The 12,040-nt window shown below is 37.0% G+C and overlaps 1 protein-coding gene across 22 annotated transcripts in view; it reads left to right on the forward strand.

Annotated features, from left to right (window-relative positions):
• NRXN1 (neurexin 1) overlaps positions 1-12,040 on the forward strand; it is a 1,122,745-nt gene that overhangs the window by 434,447 nt on the left and 676,258 nt on the right. For all 22 annotated transcript variants that reach the window (XM_060309978.1, XM_060309980.1, XM_060309991.1 and 19 more), the window contains one exon: positions 159-320. In XM_060309978.1, the coding sequence (XP_060165961.1) occupies positions 159-320 (162 nt within the window). The remainder of the gene's footprint in view (positions 1-158; positions 321-12,040) is intronic.

Raw genomic sequence — 12,040 nt, forward strand, 5'->3', positions numbered from 1 at the left:
GGTCTAAAAATAAAAACCAAACAAACAGAAAAAAAAAACAAAAACCAAAATGCAAAATGAAAAACTAAAACAAAACAAAACACAAAACAGGCATATCCCAGGATTACAGTATCTAGGTCTGAGTATAGCGTGTCCTTTCCCTGTGCTTTGTTATCTAGGTGACAATATCAGTGGATGGGATTCTTACCACAACGGGCTACACGCAAGAAGATTATACCATGCTGGGGTCTGATGACTTTTTCTATGTTGGAGGCAGTCCCAGCACAGCAGACCTTCCCGGGTCACCAGTCAGTAACAACTTTATGGGCTGTCTCAAAGAGGTAAATATCACCGTCACCGGAATCATTCCTAATTCATGACCTCATCATTTCAGATCCAGACTGAAAGCGCCTTTGCTGAAGACCCAGAGTTTGTGGTGTCAGGGGGCACAACCTTAAATTCAGTATTCCACTGTTGTTTATATAGGATTGGGGGGATGGGGGCAACTCATAGAACATTATCAAGGAGTTAAGTTCCTCTTCTTTACAGTCTGTAAGTAATTCACAATTATGATTTGCAGGGGGCAGTTGTATATTAGCTATAAAAGAAAGTCAAACACAAAGAAATATTGGGTCTAGAGTTAAGCCAAACACCTTGCTCATTTCTACTTAAATGCCTTAGGTGTTCTATATGCAGCAGTGACTTATTTGACCATTACAGGAAAGAAGAAGAAAAAAAATAGGCTATGAGAGACCAAATGCAACAAAAACAAGATGAATCTATGTGATGAAATAATTTTGTTCCTAGGTTTTAAATATGTTCTGAAGGAAGTAAAGATGTTTCATTTGTGATCCAATGAGCTCACTTGATACTTACCTGAGTGAAGCTATCAGGCTAAAAGATACCAAGAATTTCATCCCTCATTCCCAGCTGTCATTGTTGGTCGTAACTTTTGATGGGATCGGGACTTGTTGGGGTGTGGGAAGAAAAAGATCAGGAAGATCTTTGGATTTCAACTTGTATGAACAGTTTTCCATAACAGCTGCCTGTTTTCATTCAGGCACAACCCAGTTTCTCTTGGCTGCTAGAACCGGAAGTTCCTCTTGCATTATATGACTGTAGTTTAATGGTACAGACCTCTAAAATATAAAATTTAATAACTTTGGATTTATTAACGATTAGCCATAGGTGGTGTTGGTAAGCAGTGATGTACTTTGGTTTATTTATTTATTGGAACATAGCTGCTTTACAGTGTTGTGTCAGTTTCTGCCGTACAGCAAAATGAATCAGTTATACATATACATATATCCCTTCTTTTTTGGATTTGGTTTATTTTAAAGAAAATATTGTAATCATATAAACTCAAGATTCAAGTAAGCATCAGTGAAAAACAATCCATGCTTGAATTATCCTTACCTGTTTTTCATTTATGTAAATATACTGGATGTTGCATTGCCCAGTATGTGAATGTATATGGAAGAGTCCTAAAAAGGATTCGAAAACGCTATAGTTTTAACAAATACAAGGAGATGCAGTTCTGAAAGGCTGAATCTAACTGTGCTTTGTGGTGGAAGGGGTTGATTGCCTCCCAGAGAATAACTTTTACTTTTTACAGATACATAACATGACCCAGGACTGTGCTAAGCTCTGTGAGCATTATAAAATCCTAATAATTATGATCATTGTTATAACAGTAGGCATTTTCTGAGCTCTTATTTTGTGCCTAATGCAATACTAAGAGCTTTGCAGGAATCTCCACAATATATGAAGTAATTATCTGCACTTTTCAGACAAGGAAACTGAGGTTTGGAGAGGTAAGTTTCTCGAGCAACGTCCCATGGCTAAGAAGTCTGCAAGCCTAGAGCATGATCATGGCAGTCTGAATTCAGAGACTTGTGTGCTCTTAGCCACCATAATACACAGTGTCCTAACAGAATGTTTGTTAGAAGATTGTGTAAACCCTCAATTCTGCTACAAACAGAAACAACTTTTAGAAATGTAAACTAGACATTTCTGTGTGGTACAGTTATGCGCATTTGAGTACAAAAGAGAGTGAATGAGTGGAGATCTAGTGGACAAGGAAGATACACAGAAGAGTCAGGATGTGAGAGCATATTGAAGGATAATTATGAGCCGGGGATGGAGGACATGTTTCAGGTTGGGGAGAAGCATGGTGAAAACATAGTTAGATTTCACAATATGATGCCTGAAACCCTTTCTGGTGATAGGAATTGGGGTGGGGGCAGAATCACACCCCCAGTCATCCACACCATTTCCTCATTTTCACTGTGAACAGATCAACCTATGGTCAGCCCCTAGGCCCTGCTTTATCTACAGAAAGTTAATCTTGCTGTGGACTGGAAAAAGGAAAGGGAATCCAAGGATCTCGAGCAGAAACTGGAATCTAGCTAAAGAGCCCTTTTGGGTATCCTGTAAAAACATGAGAGTTTCTGCAGTGATCACCCAAGTTCAGCTGCGCCTCACTGTCTCCTGAGTTCAGGTTGGGTGAGGCAGCTTTCCGTGTGTGTGAATCTTCAGTGGATTGCCTTAATCCAAATTTACAGTTTCAGATTGAACTGTACTTCAGATTAATATCTTTAATATTTAAGTGTTAATGAGAAGTTGAGACGCTTTAGAACTCATCTCTTTTTTTAAAATTAGACTGTAGTTAACTTACAATTTTATATTAGTTTTAAGTACAGCATAGTGATTCAGTATTTTTGCAGATTATACTCCATTTTTGGTTATTACAAATAATGGCTATAATTCCCTGTGCTATATCCTTGTTGCTTATGTATTTTATACTTATCTTTTTAATTGGTCTTTCAACCATAAAAACCAAGTCAGGTGATTTTCCATTTGTTTGGCAACTACTGAGTCCAAACAATGAGGATTCACTCAAGTTATTGTCTCTGTAGGTTTTGGATAGATATCACTCATCTTACCAGTAGGGCACTTCCTATATCTCTGTCTTCCACAGCCTGGGGTATGTGTCTGGAGCAAGTCTTGCCAGTGTTTTACTGATGTACAATCTCTTACACTTTATTTCCTCCTGACACACTAGAGTGGGAGGATACGGGCACAATCAGCCTATAAATCAAAACACACTTTACTTGGAGAGGTTTTGGAAGGTTCATAGTTTCCATCCAAGTCTGAGTTACTGTCTATTTAGAATGCCCTGCTCTTCCTACTACTGAAATGAAATTGTGACAAAGTAGCATAGATTTTGAATCAAATCACCTTATTTCAGATAGGTGAGCTCTGTAGAGTTGCTGAAAAGAAACATACCCATGTTCATTCTCACCACATCCCTCTTAAGCCCATGTGAACCTTCCTTAACTCTTATCTCAGGCTTTCTGCCCTCAGGCATGTTATATAAAATCTTAATTATGATTTCATCTATGGCTCATAACATTTTTTATATTCAGTCTAGTATGTGATCCCCCTTAGGATGACCAGTCCTGGGGGAGATACTCCTAACACTATGTCTGAAGTCATAGAAGAAATTTTGGAGTGTTAAAATAGGAAGAATACTGGAAGTCATTCTTCAAGTCCAACCTCCTTATTTTGGAAATGGGAAAACAGACCTAGAGGTTATCTGTCCCAGTGAAGAGCAATGAAGGGGTAACAGGATAAAAACACAGAATACTGTCAGATAAAATATAATACTTGAATGACATTATAAACAGTGGCACTCAAGATACAAAACTAGAGATGGCCTACCACTCTCACTAATTCACATCTTCATTTTTTAAAGATTAAAGTAAAAAAAAAAATTACTCCACATAATGAAACAACCCATAATCTAGTGTTTATTAGAAGCAATTAGCAGTTAAGGCTGTCCCTACATGGCATTTGATAATGCTTATTTGAAATAAGACTTGGCTTGCGTGGAGAGCAGCCAACCCTCATTAAGAAATTTTTTTGTGTGATTAACAAATTTCAAAATCAAGTAAAATTATTTCAACAGAATTTGGCAAAACTTAACCTGAACTTCATATATTACTTCGTTCAAACCGAGAGGGAGCTTTGAATGGCCAAGAAATTATAATAAGGGCATCAAAGTAGTTTTTTAAAAAGTATTTATATTTTCATCATAAATAAATAAAAAAGACTTTGGAGAAATGTTTGAGGTTACTGAAAATGACTTTCAAGGGTATAAATTTGAGAAAAGTTACAGGAGAAATTGTAAATAATAAATTACCATTATATACAACCCACATGTATGAAATTCCTAGAGGATAATGGATCTTTGAAAATATGCTTTTTTTTTTTTTTTTTTTTTTTTGCGGTACGCGGGCCTCTCACCGTTGCGGCCAGCATGTGGGATCCTCCCGGACCAGGGCACGAACCCGCGTCCCCTGCATCGGCAGGCAGACTCCCAACTACTGCGCCACCAGGGAAGCCCTGAAAATATGCTTTTTACATTTGATTTTTACAAAGGCAGTACTAATCATGCTTGGAGAGAAGCATTTGTTTATATTCTTTGCATTTTGTATACCACTGAATAAAACCTGAAATATATGTTGCTTAAGAAGATCACTTAAAATCAAATTTAATTTTTCCAGCAAGCAGCTTTTTGAGTGATTGCTACAACAGGAGAGGGAATTAGAAGATGCCGTAGAAAGTTAAATCATGGCGTCTAAGGGAGATGTTTGGAGTCTATTTGAGGACACCTACTGCCCTGACCATTCACCTTAAACAACTTGGAAAGCATTTTTTTTTTTTTCACTCTAAAAGTATTACAGTCGATTCCTAAGGTTCTCATGAAAGGTTTTTGTTTGTTTTTTAACATTCAAAGATAGGTGGCAAACTCACTAATATGTGTTTCTATCCCAATATTTTGACCATGAGGGCTTCTGCAGTTAATGACTTACAAGGAAGGGTCATGTTGCTCCCTCATTAATCTTGCCTCAGAATCTCCTTGGGCTATTATGCATTTCTTAGCCTCTTTGTGCCTCCAGAATGCTTTGAAACACCTATTTCCCTCCTGCAGAGTGAACATTATTCAACATAGTTTGTTGGTAGGGAAATGAAACTGAAAGGGGAGGAAAGGATTGTACTGGATAAAACAACCTAGAATGCTTTATTGGAAGTTTTTTTGTAGCTATGTGTACTTGCTGGAGTTTTACAGTCAGTTGTGCGAGTAGAGACACTGCCTGTGTGAGGAAATTTAGAATGCTACCACTAAAAGTTGCTTGGGATAAGCCTAAGGAAGGATTCTAGAAAAATAAATAAGTGAAATGCTAGGGGGAATTAAATCCCTACTGAAAATTTCATCAACCTAATTAGATCAGCGCAGGCTTTAATTACATTGAGAAACTTTTAGCACTAAAAATCTGGAAGAAGCTATGAAGTGGATGAGGTTCAGAAAATATCCTCTTATGTAAACATTTTCACCCACTGTGAAGAAATAGTTGATACCTGCATGTAATCAGCATGGTCCTCTCTGCCATTTGCAGTGGCATCGCTGTAATTCACACAATGTACCAGTATCAGCACCAGGAAAAAGGTGCAATATTTCCTTTGCGCAAATACCTCTTAATTCCTGTCTTACTTCTTGTGGACAACAGAGAACTTTAGAAGATTGTGAAGGCTTCTCAATCTATCCCCTTCTATAGTAGAACCAGCTCATCAAATGTGGGTTCCCAGGTGTCCTTCTGTTCTGTCTTATTTCCCTCACTACTCAAAGTGAGTTCTTTACATATAAGAATAAAAATCCATGGCAGAATTTGCATTTTAAGTTATTTTTCCAATTTTTAAATAAAAGGCTTTGTGACCTGTTGGAAAAATTTGACCTCAAGGAAACTTTGGAGGGTAAGGAGATCTTCACTGATAATCGTGCAACTTGGGAAGAGGGAGGACTTCTTTATCTGGGAGAACGTCCTCATAGGGGTTCCAAAGTCATGATTAAACACGTTTCTCCCAGGTTTTCATTTCCTCCAGACTCTTCCTTGTTGGGGTCCCTGATACCTGTAGATAGTTTCTGCCTTTCCTGTCTTATTACATTGTCACAGTCTATATATTGATAAGTAGCATTTTCTAATGCATTTATGTTAACCTTCCCACATGTCTCATTCATTCTTTTGGAAAGAGAATTGCTGTTTGCATTCCCATCTCACTTCCTCCTAGCCATTTTCCATACATATCCGCATGTTTTTACTCACCATATTATTACATAGCTAAGGAAAATAAATTCTACCTTAATTATGTTTGGCAAAATGTCCTCAAGTTAACTAACCATTTTAAGATAGATTTTACTAATGTTCCCCAAATAGTAGACTGTACAAAAATACAAAAGAATTCCTGTAACACAAGGACTCACACATTGGCTCTGGGCTGCCTTCCTAGAGGTAGGGTCTTGGTTTAGTGACTTGTAAGAGAGCTTAGCTTAGCCTAGATGAAAAGGAGGCAAACTGACTTACAGTGTTGGGCAAAGATTCTAGTCTAGAAAGAGAATAAGTTTCTCCACCTGAAAGAAAAAACCACAGAAGGTGGCAGTTTGCTTTTAAAACTTTAACAAGAAAGCAAGATGGAGTTTGTGGGAATGTCGAAGAATTTGACAAATTCTTATGTACCATTAACCTGATTTATTATAAGCCCTGCCTGATGTCTTTCAGATCTTGGAAATACTGAAATGTGTTTCAACTCTTCTGCTGTAATAAATTGTTGGCACTAAAATGCAGACAGAGGTCAATTACCCTTGCCTCCTTTTCATTTTCAAGACAGAAGACCACAGCTTCTTTTAAGTCAGAAATCCCCCTTTCCTTTTTAAGGATGTCTTTTCAAGAACCCCTGTGAGATAATAGTAATAACTTAAGTTGAGTACTTTTCCTAGTTAGAGCGCATTGCCTGAATGAGCTCATCTAAACATACTCTAGTGATATAAACTCGGTGGTACCTAATTGTGGCTAGGATTATACAAGGCATTCTACAAAGGGATGCTAAAAGTCACAGCTATTATAAAAGGGTAAGAAGAGTTGGTATATTTCAGAATAGTAATAATAACATACTAAGCATTTCCTATTTCTCATGTGATTTCTACAACACCCAGTGAGTTACCCCATTGTACCTAGGGCACAACCAGCAGAGCAGCACAGCAAACATAACAATTTACTCCTAAAAAATAAATCAATGAAACTTTCTGAAATAATTAGATATTCAGTATTTCAGACATAGCAGCAAGGTAATCATGGGAGACAAACACCATTTTTTTGCGTGTGTTTGGTGGACTTAATGGCATTTTATCTTAGATTTTGCTTTTATTATTAAATTGCCTGGAGGGGTGCACTGTCATTTTTTTCCAGTGCTTTGTATGTTCAAAAGTAACTCTCTGAGCATCTCACAAGTTACATACTAGCAGTATCCCTATTTGACAAATGACATGGAGACAGGAGAAGTTAGGTAACTGACTAGGAGAAAACAATCACTAAGTAGCAGAGCCAAGATCTGAATCTTAACTAATCTGACCACAGGACTCTTGCCTTTAACAGCTACTCTATGTTGCTTCCTTTACTCATAATATAATCTTGCTTCTATTTCCTTGTTCTCAATATTTTTAGTAAAGTATAATTAAATGAAATGAACTTTATAGGAACCTTGAGGAGAAAGAGAACACAAAAATGCAGCCTAGATTAATAGGATGTTGCAGAAGGGGGTGTCTAAGTGGGAGGGGAAAGAGCAGGAAATATTTCGTGGATGCCCAGTTACACGTGAGCTTCCAGTGGGGATTTTTCTCTTACTGTTCGAACTGGTACTGGAATGTCACCTCTGTGAACTGCTTCTCTGCTCTGTAAGTCTGTATCCCTTCCTCCTCTAAGGATGTAAAAAAGATAATAATGCTTGTCATAAATTTCTGTACTCTGTAGCCAACCGTATGAACAGGGATACACACACAAAAAAAAACCACATTTGGAAGTACTTTCTAGATTTCTACAAAGTATTGGCTTCATAGATTGCTAAGGGTACATTTCCTTCTGTGCCTTGTAGCCTTGGGGACAAGGGAAATAAGCAATTAGGGCAGAAACCAGGCATTTTGCCATAGGCACTCCTCTTCGAGATTGGGTTCAGGAAGTCCCATCTGCTCAGGTCCCCAAGGAAGTGGAACTCAGGTCTTTAGTCTCCAGAGTATCTGGTGAGTTCTTGTCTGGAATTCAGCTTTTTGAACATAGCAACCTCCCTTCCAGGGGACCCACAGATTTCTATTTCCCATCATATTCGGCAGATGCCCCATAGCCTGGAACTATATCAGCAGTTGACATAATGTATTGCAGTGCTTTCAGATATCAAGCTAGCATAACGTGGTTTGGTAGGGGTTTCAATGACATTTTAAGGAATTGATGCATATTATAGAATATGACATTTTCTAGCCCAGCAGAAAGCAGTAATGAATAATGTCTAAGACTTAACATTTCCTCTTAATTTCAGCACCCACTAGAGTACCTTGTTTAAATTGTTCCATTCACTTAGGTATGTGTGCATTCAATGAGTCAACATTAATCAATACCTACTATGTGCTAGACTCTGTACTACACACTGGGGACACACAGATAAATAACACACCTAGGAATCTGGAAGGAGAGCCTGACAAGCAGAAAATTAAAATACAGGTTCTTTAAATGAGGTATTGAAGATTGCTCTAAAAATGCAGCAGAAGCTGTCATTAATTCTGCCAGAGGAAATCTATAATACTTTCAAAGAGAAGGTGACAAAGTAATCTGAGTTATCCTCTCTGTCTCTCTTCGCTCAGCTCTATAATGGGCATGATATTACGTGTGATTAAAGTTCTGCTCTCAGAATTTGAAAAGAATAGGAAAGATGAAATGATATGAAGGATTCGAAAACACATTACAAAGAAGAAGAAAAGCACCATAGAAATGCAAGCTTGTACTTTACTGAGTTTGAGCCGTATTTTAAAAATCTGATCTCTATCCAAAACAAAGTGAATATTTTGGTCTTCATGTTGATTTCTATTATGAGACGATATACTCTCATCTTAGTTCTTTGGATCAAGTGCTGTGTTTGGAAGAAAATTATTCCTGTACACCATAATTGGCCTTTGTTTCAGGAGAATTATCACTATTGAAACACATTTAAAACAAATTAATTACTTTAAAATGAAAATAATTCTGTTATCATTCAGAAGCATGTGATTTTAAATAATAGGAAAATGAGATTTTTATCTTTGTTGAGTAAATGTTCTGCACACAGAGAAATTGGTGACTCTGAGTGTTCAGTTTAGTTCCACATGTATGATATGACTATCTACTATGTGAAGTGCCAGGATATGATAATTAGGTTGATATAGGTTATCTAATCCAGGTCATGATAAATGAATTGTCCATCAAACATATATATTTTTCTGAACTTAAGTTTCTAAATTTGAGTCAAATGTGATGACAGTAACCAGTTATAGATTGGTATTCCGTTAAATTAGTTAAGACAGATTGCTTTAGAATCAGACAGACCTGGGTTCAAATCCTGGCTCCGTAGACTTAGTAGTTGTGTGACCTGAGAAAAGTAATTTAATGTTTTTTGCTTCATTTTTCCTTCACTCTAAAGGATTAAGTGAAACTATGTAATTGAAGCACTCAGCATAGTACCTATTATACTGTAATATTTCAATAAATGGTGTGTGTTAACTACAAATACATTGCAGGTAGGAATGTGACCTATACATATATATTTCACAGACATGTAACCTATGTAGTCACACAGGGCCCTCACACGCAGAAGGACCCTGCTCTTGTTTTAATATCTTCCTCTTGCCATCTTGAAATTCTTCATAACTTTTGAACAAGGAGCCCTTCATTTTTATTTTGCACCGGACCCTGTGAAGTATGAGGACTGTCCAGGTTGCAGACAAGTCTATGAGATTTTGCACATATTATCTCATTTTAAAAGTTATTTCATTTAACTGTCCTAACAGCTTTGTGAGGAAATTGAATTGACTTGGAGGCCACAAGTTATTTATAACATCATCAAGGCCACATCACTCATATGTAGAAGAATCCAGAAGAAAACCTCTGTTTATTGACTCTAGCCAGTGTGCCTTCCTCTTTTGTTCACCTGAGTTATAATAGACACCTTCCAATGTTATCAAAAATTAGTAAAGACGACTGAGAAACTCAGCGTTTTTAGAAAAACACTAATATCTTTTTAATAACTGGGAATAGTCACTTAATTTTTATAGTTCAAATGCAAATAGTTTTTTGTTTTTACTTTTTAAGGATTTTATCATCATCATCAGATTTCACATAACATTATTTTTCAAACTCAGTCACTGTATTCCTTCCCTGCACTCACCATCTGTAGACAAAGGAGAGTCCCATATGTAAGACTTCAATGCTTGTTTGAAAGAGTAAATTGACCTTTTTGTTAACATTTTCTTCTATAAGGTCTCCAGACTGAAAGGTATGATCACCAACGATTGAAGTCAATCCTTCGTTAACATTACCTTTTGCTATTATTTAATAATTATTTGATTTATCATGGATTAATCAACACATTTATATAAAATTACATGGTGTTTATATAGAACAATTTGTAAACAGTGGCATGCGACTTAAAGCAGTAGGTTTTAGGTAGTTTAAAAGGAAGCAATTCTTAGCCCATTTAGGGATTTACTATTCAAGGCGTGGCCTGTGAAGCAGCAGCATCAATATCACCTGGGAGCTTGTTAGATGAAAAACCTCATGCTCCTCCCCAGATCTACTAAATCAGAATTTATATTTTAATAAGATCCCCGGGGGATTTCATATGCAAATTAGAGTTTGAAAATCACTGAGCTAGAGCACCTCAGCCATCATGTTTTGTTGACATCATTGACTGTAAGATGTACAATTACGTTATGATTGGCATTAAACACTGCCAATTAACCTAGGCTAGAATGCACCTCAACTGCAACTAAGATCTGTATTTTAGACATATTAAAATATAAAACAGTGTATAATTTAGTAGCTCAGTAGTGACCCTGAGGCTTACAGCCAGAGCCTCAGCATCTCAAAGTGCCAAGACCCTGGGGAAACCCTCCCGGGCTCAGTTCTCCCCCAGCCCCTGCGTGGGCTCAGCCTTCTTCCGAAGATGGACATCAGGATCTTTGCATCCAATTACACTGAGGGCAAATGAATCACCAGGATCCACCCTGAGCCAGGCCCCCAACAGTCTAAATTTAGAGGCAAATACAGTCTTGGGATGAGTTGTACTTACTATCCAAGCAATAAGCTTTTGCTAACGAAAGAGTTGGAACTAAGCCCATGACCATTAAAGTAAAATGCCTGTGTGTTTTAATAACAATTTTAAACTAGGTCTCCTAACCTCTATTTGATTTTGAGTACTGCTTTCATAGCAAAATTTGTTCACTTGCAAAAGTGCTGAAAATCACTGTGTGCAGGTTTACTTGGGTTAATTATTATTTTTGCAGGGTAATATTCTTATGCTGAATTTTCCATATATACTCATCACATTTTTTCAGGCCATGGTTTATTCAGGATTATTTTACCTTACCAGAATTTGCTAACTTAAACAGATTTCTGTGTATTTATTTACATTTTAACAACTTTGTAACATAATGGGTTATGCCCTAAAGGAAGTAAACTCTTTCTTGGATATAAATTAGACAGTTGGGGATTTGAGGCATTAAGGAACCATTTAGGGAAATGCTCCTTCTGCAACATGAATTTTAATAAGAGCCCCCTAGAGGCAACTAAGCAGTATGACACCTCTCTAAACTGAAGCCACTCAGCCTGAAATTTTCTTGGTGATTAAATGAACAGAGATGCCTTTAAGTGACGTAAATGGGAAAACCATTAATCCCAGGAAGAGTGTGAAGTGTGTGCTTACTGATGCTTATAAAAAGATAACTTTGTCTGAAGTGAAGTGTCTGCAGACTTTGCAGTAAGAGAGGAAAGTACAACAGACCTCCTCAGAATTTCTTTAGGACACCAGATTTTTATGGTACTTTATAACTTTCCCCACTATCTTCCTCTAAACTCAATTTGTAATTAGAGGCTATTTGTTCTTGAAAATATATTCAAACTAAATTTCTTTGTCTTTATTAGAT

Source organism: Globicephala melas, chromosome 12 (genome assembly GCF_963455315.2).
Source record: "Globicephala melas chromosome 12, mGloMel1.2, whole genome shotgun sequence".
Lineage (NCBI taxonomy): Eukaryota > Metazoa > Chordata > Mammalia > Artiodactyla > Delphinidae > Globicephala > Globicephala melas.